The sequence below is a fragment of the Colossoma macropomum genome, unplaced genomic scaffold, assembly GCF_904425465.1.
Source record: "Colossoma macropomum unplaced genomic scaffold, Colossoma_macropomum, whole genome shotgun sequence".
NCBI classification, from domain to species: domain Eukaryota; kingdom Metazoa; phylum Chordata; class Actinopteri; order Characiformes; family Serrasalmidae; genus Colossoma; species Colossoma macropomum.
Genome location: NW_023494788.1, coordinates 1,543,260 through 1,564,725, shown reverse-complemented (window position 1 = coordinate 1,564,725; position 21,466 = coordinate 1,543,260). Strand labels below are relative to the sequence as shown.

Genomic DNA, 21,466 nt, shown 5'->3' with positions numbered 1-21,466 from the left:
TTAAACACTCTGTCCACTCACTGTCCACTCTGCAGTGTTACTGCAGCGCTGAGAATGATCCACCACCCAAATAGTACCTGCTCTGTGAGGGTCCATGGGGGTCCTGACCACTGAAGAACAGGGTAAAAGGGGGCTAACAAAGTATCAGAGAAACAGATGGACTACAGTCTGTAACTGTAGAACTACAAAGTGCTCCTATATAGTAAGTGGAGCTGATAAGATGGACAATGAGCGTAGAAACAAGGAGGTGGTCAGAATGTTATGCCTGATCAGTGTAAATGTCATATGTGGATCATGCGGAGTGGACGCGGAGCGGTTTCTCTGATGTGAGTCAGAAGGGGGAAATAGAAAACCTGGAGCGGAGTGACTACAGAAACACTGAGTACAGAGCAGAAACGTCTCCCGCTCCACTCAGATGCTCTGATAGCTCGTCTGTGAGGCCTTTTCTTTTTTTTTCATCTCTCATATGAAATACGCTAAACACAAATTATAAAAACAAAATGCAGAATTTACAGCACATCCGGATTCCTCCATGCTGTCCGTCCTCGCTGGGCACTGAGGTCCAGGCAGGAACCACAGTAGACTGAGAGCTCAGGCAGACCTGATACGTGTTTATAGACGAGCTCTTCCTGAGCTGCAGTAGCTGAAGTGCTCGTGTCCTTATCTGACTGATGATTGGTTGTTTTCGGTAGATGCCGCTCTCGGCCACAGCGCCGCACGTCTGGCTGCCCTACACCTCCATTGACCAGCTGCTGCACAGCCTGAGAGACAGCCAGGCCAACACCAAGGTCAGCAAACAGCACGGCAGAACACCATCGACTAGTGATCACTTACATAATCAATTAACCTACTGACTTTGATTAAACTGTCCAGCCATTTTTAGCTTAACCATATCGCCCCCTATGCTTCCTGTAGTGTATTACAGTCTGTCAGAGTGACTGTGTGGATCATATGAACATTATAGAGCTTTTTAAATGAAACAGTAGAAGCCATATCGCCCCCTACACTTCCTGTAGTGTATTACAGTCTGTCAGAGTGACTGTGTGGATCATATGAACATTATAGAGCTTTTTAAATGAAACAGTAGAAGCCATATCGCCCCCTACACTTCCTGTAGTGTATTACAGTCTGTCAGCGTGACTGTGTGGATCATATGAACATTATAGAGCTTTTTAAATGAAACAGTAGAAGCCATATCGCCCCCTACACTTCCTGTAGTGTATTACAGTCTGTCAGAGTGACTGTGTGGATCATATGAACATTATAGAGCTTTTTAAATGAAACAGTAGAAGCCGTATCGCCCCCTAGTGTCAGAATAAATCACCGCCTTCAGAATCGTTCCACCCCTATTTACGATGGTTTCTGAGTGATCCCTGTGTGCTGAATTGTGGACTCTGTGCAGGTGTATGAGAAGCTGAGCGTGAAGCTGGACGAGTACCACAGGCTGGTGGAACAGAGTACCAGACACCGTCTGCACGCTCACTGAACACAAACCCACCTGAACACGACCCCAACGCGGCGCTTCACTTCCAAACAGCAGCGGCCACCACTGGACTTTATTTTTCTATCACTTGACTACATTAATATGGAGTTTTGTAAACTATTTTATATGCAATAAAACGTTTTCAGTTTCTGTTAAGAGTAAGTTGGTGTCATTATTTCAATAAATTGCCAAAAACGTTTCTACCGAACACTGAAAGAGAGGAAACTGGCATTTGTCACAGCTATTAAAGCAACAATCAGCAAAAAAATCTCATTCATCCTCTTACAGTTAATATGGTGAGACAGTCGAAGGGCGTTTCATATCTGAAGTTTTCTGGAGCTACAGGGCTAATATAGCTAACAATATCCCACCAGTTAGCATGGAGCTAATTATAGACCCCTCAAAGCATGTAGAGGAGGTTCTAACGTTACTCCTAAAAAAAAAAAGACACGTTCAGCTCCGCCTCCTCATTATTCACCACCATCACTGTAATATTTCATCATCAACATTAACACACGAAGGTGATCAGAGGGGCGGTGGAGATCGAGTCTGCAGCGTCTGAGATCTTTAAAACGCAGAGTTAGAAAAGAAAATCATCTCACAGTGAAAGCAGCGTTTTACAGTAGAGATAAATGGAGCTCATTATGCTGGTAGTGAACTATGCTGCTGACTCAGCTGCCTAAAAACCATAGAAACGGACCTTAGACAGAAGTGAGGACCCTGTTGGGGTTCATCCTAAAGTTAGGACAGGATTTAGGAGGTTTAGTCTAGTTAGGATGTTTGTGTGATGCTGTTTTCTTATCTGGAGTTCATGATGAGATTATGAAGGTAGGAACTGTTATTCTGGAATAGATATTGTCTGAAATTCAGTCGTCATGGTGACCAAACAGATCAGATGTCAGAGTTAAGAAGTTTCAGTAAAACGACCCCCAACACTGAGGCTGAAGGAAAATCTGAAAATTGAATTGAGTTTCTAAGTCCAGCTGAGCCCCAACTTTACAGACCGATCACTTCCAGACAGACTGTGTGCTCAGATAAACAGCTTGATTTATTCATTAATTAAGTGACCCTTATTAAACCCACAGCAGGGAAATTTCACCTCCGCATTCTAACCCATCTGTGCAGTGAAACACCACATACACACTAGGGGGCAGTGATCACACCCAGAGCGGTGGGCAGCCCTATCCACAGCGCCCAGGGGAGCAGTTGGGGGTTAGGTGCTCAAGGCCACTTCAGTCATGTACTGTCGGCTCAGGGGATCAAACCAGCCACCTTCTGGTCACAGGGCTGGTTCCCTAACCTCCAGCCTAGACTGCCTGACCACATAATGAGGCTGTGGTGGTTTAAACTGATCACAGCGAGGATGTTGGAGGACTGAACACAGGGCAGATGAAGCTCAACTGCTGATCTGGACGAACTTGGAAACAACTGATCACTTCAGCCTGAAACATAAATAATCAGGAAACAGCATCAGATGCGTCTTGGCTTCTGTGACTGCTGCAGGGCAAAGTACCAGAACCAGCATATGCTAATTCATCAATTATTCAGACTTAGAAAAACAAGGGTGAGCATGTGCAGAGTGATAAAGGGGAACTGCACCAATTTTTCAAATTCTCTGCATAATTAAACAGTTAAGATGTGAACAGAGTCGTTCAGAGTGGTTTGGTGTGAAACGCTGTTCTAGATAAACTTACCGAGTCAGAACTGTTCACAGTGGTGGTGATAGGAACCAGACGTCCCACCTCTAAAAGCTCCCTCACAGAAAGTTCCTACAGTGAATGGTTATGAATTCACTGCCTGATGACTGAGACACTGTTTTATGAACTCCATTCATGGTGGAGGGATACATGCAGGGCGCTGTGAGGCAAAATAGTCCCCAAAGAAAACTTATTATTTCAGATTTTCCAGTTTTCCATCATCAACATTCCATATAAACTCAGAAGACTCGTGTAGGTTCACTGGTGGTTCTGGATAGTAAATAAAATGTCTATATTTGTGTTGTAGTCATGGCGACCCCTGGTTCCTATCACCACCACTGTAAAGACATCTGAACCGTTTCACACCAAACCACTCTGAATCACAATAATTGTAATCAGATGATGGTAATAATTGTGACAGGCCTAAAAATACCACTGTTTAGTTGAGATGGTTCAGTGGGTGGAGTCTTCCCATTTGCAAAGCAGCAGGGGGAGGAGTCACAGTACTGGGAGGGGTTAAATTGTGAAGTGTGGTTTGGACAGCAGGATGTATTCACACCTGGCTAAGATCTGACTTGGATACTTTAAACGATACAAAATAATTAATATTATTTGAGTCAAAGTAAAACATTTTAATTTCACATTTAAAATATTAAAATTTAAGGCTGAACTGAAGGACCTTAAAAACAGGACTGAGTGGCTGTGTTTACACCTGTATTTTTAATGTGGAAACTCTATCTGGATATAATCCTAATACTCAAAACCAGGTGTGAACAGCGAAGGGTCAATAACTTGATATCTAACTTTATATTACAGTGTTTTTACCTCATTTACAGGTGTGGATTTATATGAACTGTTTTTTTCAGGTGTGAAGTGCAGCATTTTATTTATTTATTTATTTAGATTTCTCTGATCTCTGCATTTCCTCACCTGCACTGTAAATAAGGGTCTAAATAAAGGTTGGCTGGTTGGTTGATTGGTTGATAATGGCATCATCTGTTTTTGGAATATAAAATCCATAAAGAGCCGCTGACTCCTGCAACCTCACATGATCAGGAGAGCAGTGGAGAATTCGGGGAGGTGACAGACAAGCACGATAAAAACAAGCAGGTGTTTTGTTTTTGTTTTGAGCACGACGGAAGGGTATCAGCTCAGTCACACCCCTCAAACTGACAAATATGAATCAAACAAAATAGACTTTTATTGTGCTGAGTAGTGAAATCTATATGCAGTCAGAGAAAAATTGCAGCTGTAGTGTACCGTAACGTCCCTGGATATTGATATTACAACAACCTGTAGTGTCATTTCAATATAAAGGCAAAAAAAAAAACAAAAACAAATGAAAACAAACAGGAATGCTTTGATCAGTAATACTGATTTGTATGGAATGGACAAGGACTGTAGTCCAACCTTGTTATTAACATAATAAAACCACAATACACAGGCACTGGAAAATGAGTGTAAGGGGAGTAGTAGTTATATTACCATAGGAATAAAATGATTGTGTGGCGAAGCCGCGCCGTCCGTCGGCCTGCACCTCTCACAGAGCGACTCGTTCAACTACGTCAAAAAAAAAGTTCTACAGGTGTTCTGAAAAAAGCTGACATTCGTGAGTGCGAGCCCACCTGCCTTTGGAGTTTTTAAACAGTTTATTTATATAAAAAGGTGCAGCGTGGGGTGGGGCGGGGCGGGGTGGGGCGGGGTACACCGTTCCCTCCGAGAGTTCACTTTGATATAAGCAGAGTGACGTTCTGACCGACTGCTTCCTCTTCAAACGAGCTCATCAGACCAGGAGTCATCAGTTTCGATCCTGGAGGGCTTCAGTCCAGCACGGTCCAGTGGATTTTACTGCTCTGATACACCTGAATTAACTCAGTCATCAACTGTTCGTGCTGCACAGCGCCACCTACTGCAGTTACACTGCCATTCAAAGTTTGTTTACAATGATGTAAAACCAATTTTGTTGCAGATACACAGAGAAAATGATTTTATGATGCTAAACAACTTGTAGCTGTGAAAACTAAGAAAGATGATTCCATAATGACTGAGAAAAGTAGCTGAGTGAAGTTATAATAAAATTATTCTTAATGCTTTATATTTCAAAAATAGTCACAATCTGCTCTATTTATCATTATTTTGTAACAAGCAACTGTCAGCAGCTTTAATTTGAACAGCTTTGTTTAAAATAGCTAAAGCTGTACTATGCAAGTTTAGGGGGTTTGGAGCCCTCTCTGGTGGAAATGTGTAACTGCATGCGACATGCAAAACATAGGCATCCCTTTGCCAAGCGGATGAATCTGATAATTGAAAGAGAACTCAGTCTAAACTTGGTGAGGAGCGTCTCTGAGGATGTGAGTGAATTATTTACTATTGTCATCATATCTTCATCAGTATGATGATGATTTGAGATCATTTGAGGCCGAAACATCGAGCCGGACCTTCTTTTTGAGTCTAACATTAATATGTAAAGACATACAATGTGGTGTGAAAAACACCCAAACTGACTAAATGATAACTGATAATTAAAATGATGAATGAAAAAGTGCTTTAATCTTACTTGGTGTTTGCTTGTTGGTATAACAACTATTAACAAGATGAGTGACTCCAAACATTTGAACAGCAGTGTACAACTGTGACTGCAATGCATCTGGCAATATATTACAACCCTGGATGAGACGAAGGTGGAGCCTGATTAATGCTTCTTTACAGGTGCAAGATCACATGAATGCACCAGAAACTCGTCCAGGTTTGAGATAAAGGCAGCGCCCAGAGCTCATTCGCACATCTGTATTGCAAAGGTCACCATTTAAAAGTTTGGAGTCTCTGTTTTCAATGATATAAAACCACTTTTGTTACATATACATGTATAAAATGATCCTAATATGATGATCAGGGAGCTCATTTTTCACACCAAAGCCTTTTGTGATATCTATGTTTCAAAGGCCGACATCACAACGAATAACAAATGAATAACAAACGACAACATAAAACTCTGATAATCGTACCGTTTCAGATTCCAATAACCGTGTGTGACTGCTTTCAGTCAAAAATGCTAATGTTTCTAACCCTGAATGTAACTGTTATTCAGACGGCCATGCTAACGGAGGTCAACTGGATTGCATTCATTGTTAGCAACATTAGCAAGTATGATTGACTATTCCTGTAAGTGGCGCGACGCTACAGCATCTCTGCAAAGCGCAGACGAGCCAAGACAACAGGATCTCATAACACGGTAGTTAATGAAAACAAAGAGAGGTTTTAATTCTATGTTTATTCTATGCTGTGTGATATACGGTGCAGCCCTAGTCGGGTGTCAGAGCAGTGAAATCACCAAACCGCGCTGGAAGCTTTCGCCCTCCACAACGGCCCTGATGACCCTGCCTCAGAGGGAACAGTGTGTCGAGGGGCGGGAGGGTAGGTTTGGCGGGGGGCTCACATGGGCAGGTCCACGCTGTTGTGGCGTGTTTTCCTGGAGGTACCGTCGTAGCGTGGCAGTGCTTTCTGCAGGCTGGACATGGCAGCCGTCCGCTCCACGTCAATCACGGCGTACAGTTCGGTGCGGCGCGTGGGCGTCTGCGGGAGGGGGGACGTTGGGGTTTTGGGGGTCTGCGGGGCGCTCGAGTCCGACCCCCTCTCTCGCTCTCTGTCAGGCTCCGTCTCCACCTCTATGTAGTTGAGGGCGTGCGGCTCGCAGGGCCGCCGGAAGTCGAAGCTGAACACGCTGGGGGCGGAGCGATCGCGCCAGCGGGCCGACTCCAGCTTCCCCGAGCTAGGGGGCGCCGTGACGTTCTCTGTGTTTATGTAGAGGTGGGCGGCGTCCGGGCTGCACTGCCCCCGGTGGTTGTGTGTGAAGCCGTTGAGCGGCTGCGGATGCTTCGTGGACCGCAGGGACTCGTCCTCGTCCTCGGAGCCGGCCTTCGGGTCCTCTCGGAGCGGCGGCAGCGCCGGCAGGTTCTCGTAGTCCAGCAGGGCCGTTCTGCGTTGGGCCGAGTTGTTGACGTTGGCGTCGGGACTGAGAGGCGGCGGACGCGTCCTGCGGCGGGACGGACCGTACACGGCCGGGACGGGAACGGGAACAGGAACGGGAACAGGACCGTTCAATTGATCCGGAGCCTCGTCCACCCGGCCACTCTCTGCAACACAATAATAATATTAATAAAAATAACAACAACAACAACAACAACAATAATAATAACAACAACAACAATAAGCAATAATAATAATTATAATAATAAACAATTCACAGTAGTTACTGATCAATAAACATTAAGATTAGTCATTGAATAATAAACCAACATTTTTTACATGCTTAAATGGTTCTTCGCAGTGAAACAGTTCTTCAGACTGATGGAGAATGCACTGTGTATGGTTCTGTATAGAGTCTTTTTTGAAATGGGTTCTATACAGTACCAAAATAGGGTTCTGCTATTGTTAAAATGTCAAGCTTGTATATAATCAAAGAATACTTTTTGGTGCTATGCAGAACCGTTGTCCAAAATTTTCTATTTAGAACCACATACAACACATTCTCCATCAATCTGAAGAACCATTTCACCATGCAAAAAAAAACACATCTAAGCATGCGCATAGTTCTGTAAGTGTTCTATATAAAACCTTTGTCTTTACTAAGGAACCCTTGAAGAACCATCTTTGAGATTAGAGATTAAGAGACTAACGATAATCATACCACTTCGATTTCCAACAACTGCAATAAACATACATAATTTTACTTTAAAGAAATATAAGAGGTACTGTATGCATCTATGAACATACCTGCCATGAAATGATTTCAGTGTACTGGTGTTCTTCACATATTTTATTTGAACAATACTGGGATAATATAACATCAACAATAGAAACAATCAGAAATGTTGAAGTTCTTCTACCATCCTATTCCCAAACAATTAAATTAGGAATAAACTGTTTTCCTGACCTTTTTTAAACGTGCTGCTGTCCTGTTCTGCCGTGCCCGGCCTGGGCGGAGGTGCCACTGTACCGTTAGCATTAGTATTAGCAAAAGTGTTCTGGGCGGGGCCGGCTGCCCCCTCGCTCGCCCGGCCGGCCTCCTGCTGCCTCTCCCGGGCCATCAGCTGCCTCTGGACAGGTGTGGGGCCGAGGACGAAGCGGACTCCCTCCGTCTCCAGCTGGACCCGTGGGCCGGGCTCCGGAGCCTGCAGGCCCTCGTCCCCCTCTGCTGCGGGGGGGCTGTGGGGTGGGGGGGCATCTAAAGCACCATGCTGATCCTCCAGCAGACCCGTCGTGTTCACATACGTGTGGCCCTAAACACAAACACCGTATATCAGCACACGAGCTTCGAGTGGCAAGATTTTTTTTTAGCTAGCCAAGAGGACGAGAGGTCAGGAACATTTCTGTTGGACAGTCCTCACTTGGGGCTTAAATTACCCAGCTTTACTAAGAAATTCTGCATTATTAAACAGACCTAGAACTCCCTGTGCTAACACAGTTCCACGCTCAACACTACGGACAGGAAACATGGCAGAAATATCATGATGAACTTTCATGAAACTTAACACACATTAAACAGGTGTGCTGTGATATTATACCGTAATATTTATTTTCAGTGTTGAATAATGAGAATTATATCAGTAATAATGAGTGTTAGATCCATAATAACATTCAGCACCAACTAACTTGTTTTCAGTCTTTTTAATTTTATGCACTTTTCTTATCATATATAGAACCCGACAATGGGCATCATTTAGTGCTTCAGATTGTTTTGTAAGAACAGTTTAAAGATATATAAACGTCTGTAAATGTGCTTTTATATTTTATTAGAATCCATAAAACTGTGCAAGGCTTCCTTGGGTGTAAATTTAATAGAAAAAAAACAGAACATAAAACATTTTCTTTAGTGTGGAGTAGCAGCACTGAGGAAGCAGGGGCTGATACTGTGATACATTCGTGAAATGTGACAAATTTCAAAAGCACCGCTATATTTATTGTTTTTAACTAAAAAACAACTGCAGATCAAGCTATGCATCAAGGCTGGGGTCAGTTTTTTCCCCACAATATCTATGAAAACAAAGGAATAGGAATAATAAGCAAACACTTTATTAAAAAAACAAAAAAACAAAAAAAGAAACAAAAACAAAGAACAGTTCACGTATTCGGTATATTTAAACTATACCGCAATAATCTCCTGAAGCATGAAAATTTGCTCGGTAATTATCGAACATATTTTCAATTAACATATCATTAACAACTACCCGGGCTGTAAAAGTGTTTTAATTTTCTATTAATATTAGTTAATGTTACTGTTTCACAATGGGCTGCACTACAGTCCCCAGCATGCACCGCAGCGAAATGTGTGCTCCGACTCTCCCACCCCAACAACGGTCTCTGGGACAGCAGTTACACCTCAGCTCTACACAATTCTACAGTCATATCACCAAAATGCATTTCAGCTGCAGTTGAACCACTAAGAACACACAACATCAGCTCAGCAGCTCAGAAACTGAGCCCAAGTCTTAATGAACATCCTGCAAAGGAAGGATGGCAGGAGTGTAATATTCACCCAGATAATATTTCAAAGTCTACTTCAAGTGCCTGTATTTTACTGTTGAAGTTTTTGCATATTTTGAATAAACAATGGCCAGTTCAGGTTGCAGCACAACAGTAGTTAAAAATGAAATAAACACATGTTTTAATCTGCCCACAGATTTGTTGAGTCTGCTGCAGTACAGTTTTAATCTGCTGGCCTCTCTATGGGTCACATGACTGCGCTCAGCACTCACCCGCACGGAGTCGTCCGGCAGCAGCAGCGGGTGTGTGGACTCCTCTCCCACTGAGGGCAGGCGGGTACTGCCCACTGACGGGTGTCTGCTGGAGGGGTGAGAGGAGGCGTCTCCCAGAGACGGGTACCGCAGGCTCCCATTCGGTAAGGCAGGAAGAGCAGCACCTGCAGAGAACAGACACGTTCAGCTCTCACACCTAAAACCATCAGCAGGTCCATCAGCTCACCAACAGGTTCAATACATACACCACATGGTCAAAAGTATGTGGACACCTATACATCACACCCATAAGAGCTTGCTGGACGTCCCATTCCAAATCCATGTTTTTGCTGCTACAACAGCCTCCACTCTGCAGGGGAGTTTTCTACAAGATGTTGGAGAGTCTGTGGGAATTTGTGCTCATTCAGTCTTGTGAGGTCAGACACTGATGTTGGACTAGAGGGTCTGGCTCACAATCTCCGTTCTAGTTCATCCCAAAGGTGTTCAGTGGGGTTGAGGTCAGGGCTCTGTGAGGGCCACTGGAGTTCCTCCACACCAAACTGGTCATTCCATGTCTTTATGGAGCTGCTTTGTGCTCAGGGGCTCAGTCATGCTGGAACAGAAAGGCTCTTCCCCAAACTGCTGACACAAAGCTGGAAGCAGATAACTGTGTAAAATGTCTTTGTGCTGCAGCATCAACATCACCCTTCACTGGAACTGAGGGCCCAAACCCTGAAAAACAGCCCCGCCCATCATCCCTCCTCCACCAAACTGTACTGTTGGCTCTGCATTCCGGTAGGTAACGTTCTCCTGACCTCCACCAAACCCAGATTCATCATCAGACTGACAGATAGAGAAGCTGATTCATCACTCAGAGAACACGGTTCCACTGCTCCACAGTCAAGTGGCGGCGCTTTACACCACTCCAGCCGACGCTTGGCATTGAGCATAGTGATCTCAGGCCTGTGTGCAGCTGCTCAGCCGTGGAGACCCATTTCCTGAAGCTCCTGACGAGCAGTTCTTGTGTTGATGTTGCTTCCATAGGCAGTTTGGTTCTCTGTATTGAGCAACGCAGCAGAGGACAGGAGATTTTTACACGCTTCAACACTCTGCAGCCCAGCTCTGTGAGTCTTCTGCATCAAGGCTGAGCTGTTGTTGCTTATTATTGTGAAATGGATCCGTTTAGCTCCACCCATTCAACCTGCATCAGCTTAGCTCATTCTACTGCCCAGTGTTTGTCTAAGGAGGCAAGGCTGTGCTTGATTTTACACATCTGTTAGTAATTCAATAATAAAGAGGCGCGTCCACATACTTTTGGCCATATAGTGTACGTAACCTACTCAACCTACATCAATTTAGCTCCACCCATTCAACCTGCATAGGTTTAGCCCCACCCATTCAAACCACACTACTTTTGGAAAGAGACACAACACATGACAGCCAATCACAAGATATATCAGTCTAAGGCACTGGAAATGTACAGAGGGATAAAGAGAGGTTGGAAAAGGGAAGAAATGAATGTTTCTGGTACGTAAAGACTTTAATTCTTGATATGTAAACCCACCAACGTCCATGATGAACGTCCATGATGAACGTCCATGATGAACGTCCAAAAAAGAAACCGGCCCTTTTTTTTTTTTACCTCATGTTCACGTCTGAGCAGTGAGCGTGAAGAAGAAGTAAAGCTGGTCCTCTAAAGCTGTTTCGTGGCAACAGCTTAACATAAATAACGCTTAACTGAAGTGTAGGGGTTACGATGCAGGATGAGAGACTGTGTTCTTACTGGTGGGAGTGCGTGGGGTGAGCGGAGGGTCCGGCTCGGTGTGTGTGAGCGCCGGCTCAAACACGGGTTCCTCCACCACACTGATGCTGTTGTTGTGCATGATGTCCTGCAGCATGTTGAAGATTTCCTCCGCTCGCGCACACTTAAAGGCAAAGATCCCTGCAGGAGAGCACAAACAGCTGCACGTTAGCAAAACAACCAGCGCTGAGCACAACTACAACACCAACTAGGGCTGCAACGCTCAGTCGACATCAATTAGGAAATATGTTACACAGATCTGGATTTTTATTAGCCACACGTTAAACACTAATTAAAGCTCTATAATGTTCATATGATCCACACAGTCACTCTGACAGACTGTAATACACTACAGGAAGTGTAGGGGGCGATATGGCTTCTACTGTTTCATTTAAAAAGCCTCTATAATGTTCGTATGATCCACACAGTCACTCTGACAGACTGTAATACACTACAGGAAGTGTAGGGGGCGATATGGCTTCTACTGTTTCATTTAAAAAGCTCTATAATGTTCGTATGATCCACACAAGGGGTGATATGACTTTTGCCTCATTTTAATAAAAGTCTTCTTTTAAACTTTGAATGATGATGGTGGCAAAAAGAGCGCAGAACAGTTAGTTTACTCGATTAATCGAATGATTAATCGATTTCAGAAGTAATGGTTAGTTGCAGCCCTACCAACAACCCACACAACCACTGAGTGATGCTCACTATCTATCTCCAGCACACAACCTGATGATGAAAACAAAACAACAACAAGACTGAAATAAACACAACAGTTCACAAACTGCAACACTACTGTCACACGGGCCACGCTGTGCAGTGTACTGCAGCTTTAAGGAAGGGGCTTTGGGGGTGGGGGGGCACAGCAAGCCTCCTTTACTCACCCTGCGGAGCCGCTCGAGCTCATCCTTATGAAAGCATGGGGTCAAAGTTAACAGTCTCACATTAATCACTGTGTTCGGAGCTGCACACGTGCAATCCCAAATCACCGGGGAGCCTTAACACTACAGCCAAGTGGCTATAAGTATGCAAAAGGCACTAAACAAACACAGCAAATAAACAGAACATAGCCAGTACTAACACACATACACAGATGGGTACCATGCGAATATCTGTCGGTTACTGTACCAACAGCAGCACTAAAAAAAAAATAATAATAAAAAATTTAAATATATTAAAACTTATAATTAACTTTATATGCATAGGAAATCAACAAAATGCACTACAATCAGGAAGGAAACTAAAGTAGAAAGTTTGGGGCACAAACTCCCAACATAAAGAGTGAATCATCCTGTCCATTTAACAGACATTTAACAGCTTTTCAAGTAAAACTCCTGTATCCTGTATTCTGACATCTGATCTTTCAGCTGAATCTCTACCTGCTGCACCTCCAACATACAGTAAACACTTAACAATGAAGCTTCCTCAGATTGATAGAGAATGTGTTGTATACGGTTCTTCACAGCACCTAAAAGGTTCTATACCATACACAACACATTCTCCATCAATCTAAAGAACGCTTACACCATGTAAAGAACTCTCTACTCATGCAAAGTGTTCATGGTTCTATACAGAACCTCTGTGTGACGACAGCGACTTCTTTAACCATTCATTCTGTGTTCTGTGAGCTCATGTTATTAAATTGAATGATAATGCAGCTAAATGTAATATATCTAAAGTGGTAGTTGTAAAGTAGTTGTGTGTAAACACCAACAACTTCATGAAACACTTACAGCATGCTATAAATCTGAAGCAGTGCAGCATGTTTGCTTTAGTAAAGTGGCTGCGCTCCTGCGTTCTCAGTGCTGCCTCCTGGTGGTAACTGCGCTACCTTATAAATATTAATGATATTAAAGGGGAACTCCACTGATTTTTCAAAATTTCTACATAATCAGATGGTTAAGATGTAAACAGAGTCGTTCAGAGTGGTTTGGTGTGAAACGCTCTGTTCTAGATAAACTTACCGAGTCAGAACTGTTCACAGTGGTGGTGATAGGAACCAGACGTCCACCTCTAAAAGCTCCCTCACAGAAAGTTCCTACATGAAATGGTTATGAATTCACTGCCTGATGACTGAGACACTGTTTTATGATAGTTTAGAGAACTTAAACTCCATTCATGGTGGAGGGATACATGCAGGGCGCTGTGAGGCAAAATAGTCCCCAAAGAAAACTTATTATTTCAGATGTTTCCACTATTTTCCATCATCAACATTCCATATAAACTCAGAAGACTCGTGTAGGTTCACTGGTGGTTCTGGATAGTAAATAAAATGTCTATATCTGTGCTGTAGTCATGGCAACCCGTGGTTCCTATGACCACCACTGTAAAGACATCTGAACCATTTCACACCAAACCACTCTGAATCTCTCTGTTTACACCTCACACACTCAATAATACAGACACTTTGAAAAATTGGTGGAATTCCCCTTTAAGCTAACTCCGTACAGAATTACAATTTAGTAGCCAGTAACTCGCACAGAATAAATCACTAATGGATAGGCAGCCTCAGTCTGAGCTTAGCGTGAGCCGTCCTGATAACCAGCGATATCCTAACGACACCCATCCTTACAGTCGATGGCCACTGACTACATCATTTTAATATGGTACTCAACTTAAAAAAGAACAGAAAATCTATAAACTCGATATATACTCATAATAAAAGCCAAAGGACAAATGACAACAGGTGAAGCAAAGTTCTGTTCCATCACTTCAGCAGGAATCTCCACATTTCTGAAACACAGCTTCCTTAGTACACAGACAGCCAGACTAACATTACAAAAACAAAACACACAAAGAAGGGAATTATTTCATCCATTAAAAACTATAAGAAATAATTTTTAAATTATACACTGTTTCCTCACCACAGAACACACAAACCCAGTCATAAATGCAGCTCATGTTTTATTTATTTATGTATTTATTTGTTTACCTTGCCCGGTTTGGCAGCGGCGGCCGCTCTCGAAGGAGAAGAGGTTGGAGTCGTAACCATAGCGACGCAGGCACAGGTAAGGCCACCTGACCGCGTCACACTTGTGTGTGCGGAGGACCAGCTCCTCTTCAGTCAGCTCCATGATTCCAGCACCCAGCTCATTCCCGTCATCATCCACATTAACCACCTGTAAACAAGTAAACATCCACATTAATCACTCGTAAACAAAAACATCCAGACTAAACACCTGTTAACAAATTATTATGAATATAAACCACTTATATTAACTACCAAGAATATATTTACCACCTGTAAACAGATAAATACCAATCACATTGACCCCATCAAACCAAATCAAACAGCACCTACCTTCACAATCAGAGCTGCACCGATACGGAAGCTCTGGGTTGATTTGATAACTGATGACTAACAGCTTATTACACAGATCCAGCCCACAACGCCCACACTCACCTTAAATTTACTCTGGTGATTGTCAGGAATTGACTCTCTGTCTGGACAGCTCCAGCAGCTTCCCATGGCTTCTTCAGAGGACCATTTGATGCCTAACACACACGCACAAACACACACACACACACAGACACACAAACACAAACACAATGACTCTCCAGGGCATAAATGAGCCACACATTAGAAATCATACTGAAAGCACTGTGAGTGATGAACGCCTCTGAATTCTCACCCAGATCCAGCCATCAGGGTTCCTGATTCATTCCCCACCAGCACACACACTGTCATTCTTCATAAGTGCTGCAGCTGCCTGTGACGATGATGCTGATGATGCGCCTGTGAGAATTGACAGGGTGTTTATATCACTTCTGACCAAACAGCATCACCTCCTTTAGCCAGGGATAACTGGATACTTCCAGATCTCCACGAAATCAGCGGCTTGTCTAACAAAGCAGGGTTTACGGCTTAGCCAGCTAACTTCAGACTCAGCTCATAGACGAACCTGGATCACTTTTTACCTGGCTACATCACTGCAGCCTGACTGAGCTAACTTGGGCCTGCCTCAAAAAGGATGTTCATCTTAAACAAGGTTCCTGACTGAGCTTCAGCTTCACAAAACTAAGAAACATTTGAGTTAACTTGTTTAAACAACTGTCTTTGTTAATCCACATTCACATAGTCAGGCGATGATTAATCCCCACATGCACATGCATGTATTACATTTACAATAAACAGACAGGGATAGCCTCCTGACCAATCAGGGATTTGTAGTCTGATAAGTAATAATTCCAGAGTGAATTACCTTCTATAACTCCTCAGTAACAGAGATCCTGCTCCAATCGACAGCTCAGTAACGTAATAATAAAACTGGGTAACAGAAAACGTCTCCATTTTAATCTCTTTTTTGTGACCTGAAGACGAGGCTAACAGCTAAACGGAGCTTGATTTTACCCAATTCCTTAATCCTCAAGTTCATGACAAGGCTACTGAAATCCACAGCATTTTTGATGGCCAAATTACAACGAGAAGGAAAATGAAATACCTTGAAAGCAAGTTTCACTGCAATTTGACCAGCCACCAAAATCGTACTCTATGCTTATGCACAATCATTTTAAACTGCCGTTGATAACGTGCGACCAGCGTCATGGTTTGAGGGTTATTTTTGGCGGTAAATACAGACATAAACATCCGTGTGATGTTGTTTCGATCCGGGCTATCTGGAACACAGCTTACCAAAGTATAACCATAGTAGTGTGGAATACAGTTTTACTGTCATTGTTACTTTCAAAATAAAAATTCCCTAAATCTCGATGAAGAACTGCAGTGAAAAAATAAAAGGGCTATTTTTTCACTCACTGTTGTTCAAAGTAGGATGGTATCATCATGCCTTTCACTGCACTTTAACAACTGAGTATTGACTATTTTATTTTAAGATTTTATTTAAACACTGAACACCCTGAATGCTGTTTTCATTTAGGAACATGGGCAAAACATTCCTTGCTTTGAATGTTATTTAAGTCCTTTAAGTAATGAATGGAAAGCAAAGTCATATTTTTTCCCATTTTTTTGCTGATCCTAATGGCTTAGCCAGCTAACTTTAGACTTAGCTCATAGACAAACCTGGATCACTTTTTACCTGGCTACATCACCGCAGCCTGACTGAGCTAACTTGGGCCTACCTCAAAAAGCAAGTTCAACTTAAACAAGGTTCCTGACTGAGTTTCAGCTTCAACCTAAGAAACACATTTGAGGTTAACACGTTCAAACAGTTTTCTCTGTTACTCCACGTTTAGATACTGAGGCGATGATTAATCCTTGTGTACACATTTCATTTGTGGTAAAAGAACAATTGTTTTTACATCAAAGTCAAGCAGTTTGAGACTGCAATTTGCAAATCGCAAATTAAAAAAAAAATTATACCCTACATTATCAAACACACTAGTTTTAAGTGGGGAAACTTGACCATAATAACACAGAGCTTGTTGTGAACTGCCTGTAGAGCAATCAGAGGCAGCCAAACCTCCATGTGTTGTGACCTCACAACCACAACTTACTGGCACATTACATGCAGAGGTGAAGCCTCAAGCCAGAAAAAGAAGATATTCTGGTCTTCTTTGCAAAAAAGGCCTGAACCTTAATTTACAGAAAAAAAAAAATCGCAATTTAAATTGCAGCTGCAATATTAGCCAGAAAAACCACAATTACACTGTAATCACAATGTAAGATTTACAGGTATGACCGTGTGTGAGTGATGGTAGGAGCGCATGTTTTATTTTATTTTATTTACGACATGTAAATGTTTGTCTGATACTGTGCAACGTGAGCTCTGTAACCAAAGCCAAATTCCTTGCATGTGTAAGCAAACCTGGCCAATAAAGATTGATTCTGATTCTGAATTAGATATTTTCCCCAAACCGTTCAGCCCTAGATCCGATCCATGACTCAAAACTGTGATGCAATCTGAACCGTGAACTTTGTGATCTGTTGCACACCAAACATCCACAATATGTTCATAACTGCATATCGTTTTGTAATTGTGACACTTTATTACAATAACAATATATATTGTGATACCACCAAGCCCAACTCTGTGAATGACTCTGTTTACTTTTCCTAACCAGTTATGCAGAAAATTTTAAAAATCGGTGGAATCCCCCTTCAATAATCCAGTTTGTCACTTTTTCCTAAAAGAGAGCTGCATGTGCTCGGGGTCCGGAGCGGGATCAGCCCAGCAGGCCGGCTGGATCAGCAGGGTTTGAGCTCCATGCCCTGAGGAGCAGCGGCTGATCTGAGGGCCGAGATGGTTTTGGAGAATGAAAAATTCCTGAAATATTTTCATAAGCGCCCCTCCCTCCGGCCCTCAGCTCCACACCAACACTGCCCTCAGCTCACTGCGCCTTTCACTTACAGCTCACAGCCCACAGAACCCACTCGGGCAGAATCAATCCCAAATGAAATTCACCCTCGAGCCGAAAATGTGATGCTGACCGGCTAAATACGGCCAACTATAGCTGTTTAACTCGGGCCAACATGTACATAAACAAACGAGGCTTGACTTCGCGTCTTTTTCGAATTTTCCCGTTCCACCTTAAACAGTGCGGCAGCTCCATTCTGGCGTATGTACACCGCTACGCCGCTGCAGCGCCATTTAAGGTGGAGCGAGAAATTCAAATAAAGCCATTGACATAACAGTGTAAGCGGCGTAAACTAAAGACGGCACAACTGAGAAAAATACGCGTATTTAACTTAACTAACGTCGAGTGTCCGCAAACTGTACACGATTAGCTAATTAGTACAAAAGTTGTGAGATTTTTATCGTGGCGATTTAGTTAAAGTTACAGCACATAACGTTACTGGCTGAACTTCAATTCTATAAAAAGGTATGTTGTACCTTAATTATCTGTTGCCGAACACGGTTCAGCTGCTTCAGCCATTTACATTAGAAAACCAGCAGTTTTTGTTTTTGTGGGGCGCATCCAGCAAAACAAACGGCGCTAAGCTAATGTTAGCTAAGGCAAGAAGCTCCGCGGCGGCTCCTCAGCCACTTTATCCGCTTCACCCACTCTCTCTCCCGGTTCTGTGATCAACAGCGCTCGGCCTCTCACACATAAAGCACCGAGAGTGTCCAAACTTGTGGTGGGAGATTCAGATTTATCAAAAAATCAACTTCCAATGGGTGATAAAAGTTTTACTCGCTGCTATACTATTCGCCAGCTTCTTGTTCGAAGTTTACGTTCCACCTTAAATCGTGCGGCTGTTACATTCTGGCGCCCGAGGCGCCAGAACGTAACTGCCTCACCATTTAAGGTGGAACGGGCATATTCGAACAAGAAGCTGGCGAATAGGAAGCCAACTTCGCCTCGTCGCTGCATCCGCGTTAGCCTTAGCTTAGCGCACCAACGGAGATTCAGGTTGAAGAAATAAAAACGAATCAAAAGTTAAATACTTACAGAGTTTTAATGAGCAGCCGCAACGTTTTACAGCCCGAGCCGTTCAGCCCGTGTTCCTCATCCGCGCTGCGTTGGGGAAAAGCGGGGCAGTTAGCGGCTTGGCTAATGCTAACGCCAAAGCACCGCAGCTAGGCTGGGTGCTAACGCTAACGCTAACTCTCCCTCCGACTGAGAGCCGCTCTCTAACCGACTCCGAGCGAGCTACTCTAATATTCTATCTGATCGATAACGGCTTATACGGGTTTCCAGGTTGTGGAGTCATGTCTCCGCGGGGTTTCGGCTCCGTTTCGGCTCCCTCCGGCGCGGCTCTCTGTGTTTCTCCGATCCGCAGCGGGTCGCGCTGTTAGCGGCTAACAGGCTAACGGCTAGTCCTTACACTGCGCATGCGCACACCTACCGAGCCGATTGGGTTGCTCTGCGGTGGCGAAAGCGGATGGGGGGGCGCGACATGACGAAATGGAAGCGGATCGGTTCCGATTCGGTTTTGTGTGAACGGTGTGAGCGCTCTGATTATCCCACTTTGTCCTCCGGTTTCCGCGAAGTGTTAGAAGACTGTCGCCAGGGTTGCCAGGTCTAGCCCAAAATGAGTTTAAAACCCACCCACCAGAAGCTGAAACTAGCCCTAAACTGTTTTTTAAGTATTTAATTGCAAAAGCAACAGGCTGTTATTTGCGTACATACAGTTCTGTGCAAATTTCTATGTAAATGGTGGTAAGTATTTATTTGTATTTGTATATTTATCATGATAGAATAAATACAAGGACACAAGTAAATGTTTGCTCTGAGAAAAACAGGAAGATTATCAATCACAAGGTCATTCGTTTTCGAGGCCTGCACAAGGCCTGCGGTCCCTCTAGATGAATCCCTTCACCGCAGTCATTGCGGGTAAACAGCCAACAGGTTGCAGGCTAAGCGGGGGGAGGGGGGTATTATGGCTGGCTGAGTGGGGCGGGCTTAGACAGTTAATAGGACCTTTTCAAAAGAAACGGAAGTGTGTAAACGCTGAGCAAAACAAGTTCCACTATTGTCTTACGGACACTTACTAACCTCGGAAATACAGGCGCTCGTATCACTTCAGCCACCACAGAAAGGAGAGTCACTGTATCTTTGTCACAGTTGCCAAGATTGGAATTGGAGGACGTGTCCAGAACTGTTGGAGAACGAAACACACAACAATGTGGGAGTCCAAACTAAATAAAGGTTATAAATGCTTTTGGAAAGATTCCTTCACAGCTGTCAGAGCACAGTAACGTCAGCGACCATCTACAGAGAGACAAATCAATGTCGGTGAAAATAACTATAACCAAAATGCTAGATTAGCCATGTTAGCTGGAGATGTTGAGGCAGCTCACTAACAATAAACTAGTTGGCAAAAAGCTAAACATACACACATGCCAGCAGGGGGCGCGTCGGGTCTTTAGGGTCCGTAGCGCCACTGTAGACGTTTTACACAAACACCAAACAAACATCTGCTCCCCGCTGAGCTCTCGCTGTCTCAGATACCGACAGCTTTTGGGGGAGATGAAAACTGTTACACTGAAAGCGGCTGAAGCAGCAACTTTAAAGCATGAACTGCACGTTAATGTCAGTCAGCAGCAGCGAATGTGTTTTTTACCTCCGTCTGACAAAGTTTATTCCTTTATTGACTGCACACACCCATTTCTCCTCTGATCATCGTCAGCTGACAAACCACTGAAACTGAGATGAGGCTGTTTTTGCCTCAAACCTCACACATCTATGATCAGGTTTCTTCAGTTCGTGCAGTTCTACTCAGTGTTATATAAAGCTGTACAGCATTCTTACTGTGAGAAGTTTAAAGAAGGCTTTTGTTTGGTGCCTTGTGTGAGTTCACATGGCTTCGATTAGCCTAAAAATACACAAAATATTTACTTTAATTTTGCAACATTTAAGTGTTTGTTCGCTTTGCTGGGCATGCAGAGGGGTGATGGGTCTGGAGGCTCCGACGTGTCACAGGGGTTGTGTGACTACATCCCACACCATCAGAGTGGATACCAGCACAGACGGGTGTTGACGAGGAGCACAAACACAGCCCAAAGTAGGCGGGTGCGGGTGGGCACTGCGTGGGGTTGAAGTGGGTGGGTGCTAGGTTTTGCAGGTGGCAGTGGGTAAGAATCACACTAGATTTTGCGGGTGCAGGCGAACATGATTAGTGGTTGAATCAGGTGGGTGTGGGTATTAATAATCAGGCCCCTGCAGTCCTCCAGTTGGCTTCTCACAAAACGGACAACTTAAACTTTATGAGCTCTTACATCAAAGATTATTAAGATTAAGTGAGGCTTATTAGTGCAGTGAGACACCACATACACACTAGTGAACAAACACACTAGGGGGCAGGGAGCACACTTGGCCTGAGCGGTGGGCAGCCCTATTCACAGTG

At 43.7% G+C, this 21,466-nt stretch overlaps 2 protein-coding genes across 2 annotated transcripts in view; one reads left to right on the top strand and one right to left on the bottom strand.

Annotated features, from left to right (window-relative positions):
- Positions 1–1,639, top strand: part of nup160 (nucleoporin 160) — a 33,249-nt gene extending 31,610 nt beyond the window's left edge. The window contains exons 34-35 of the mRNA XM_036568000.1: positions 693–788; positions 1,403–1,639. Coding sequence (XP_036423893.1) covers positions 693–788; positions 1,403–1,486 — 180 coding nt within the window. The 3' untranslated portion in view covers positions 1,487–1,639. The remainder of the gene's footprint in view (positions 1–692; positions 789–1,402) is intronic.
- Positions 1,640–4,357: 2,718 nt separating this feature from the next.
- Positions 4,358–19,425, bottom strand: frs2b (fibroblast growth factor receptor substrate 2b). The gene is made up of 8 exons (XM_036567998.1): positions 19,069–19,425; positions 15,351–15,454; positions 15,122–15,213; positions 14,651–14,837; positions 11,698–11,856; positions 9,936–10,099; positions 8,114–8,459; positions 4,358–7,313 (listed from the first exon to the last, which is right to left on the bottom strand). The coding sequence occupies exons 3-8, from the start codon at positions 15,185–15,187 to the stop codon at positions 6,613–6,615; spliced, it is 1,623 nt and encodes a 540-aa protein (XP_036423891.1). The 5' UTR covers positions 15,188–15,213; positions 15,351–15,454; positions 19,069–19,425; the 3' UTR covers positions 4,358–6,612.
- Positions 19,426–21,466: the final 2,041 nt, after the last annotated feature.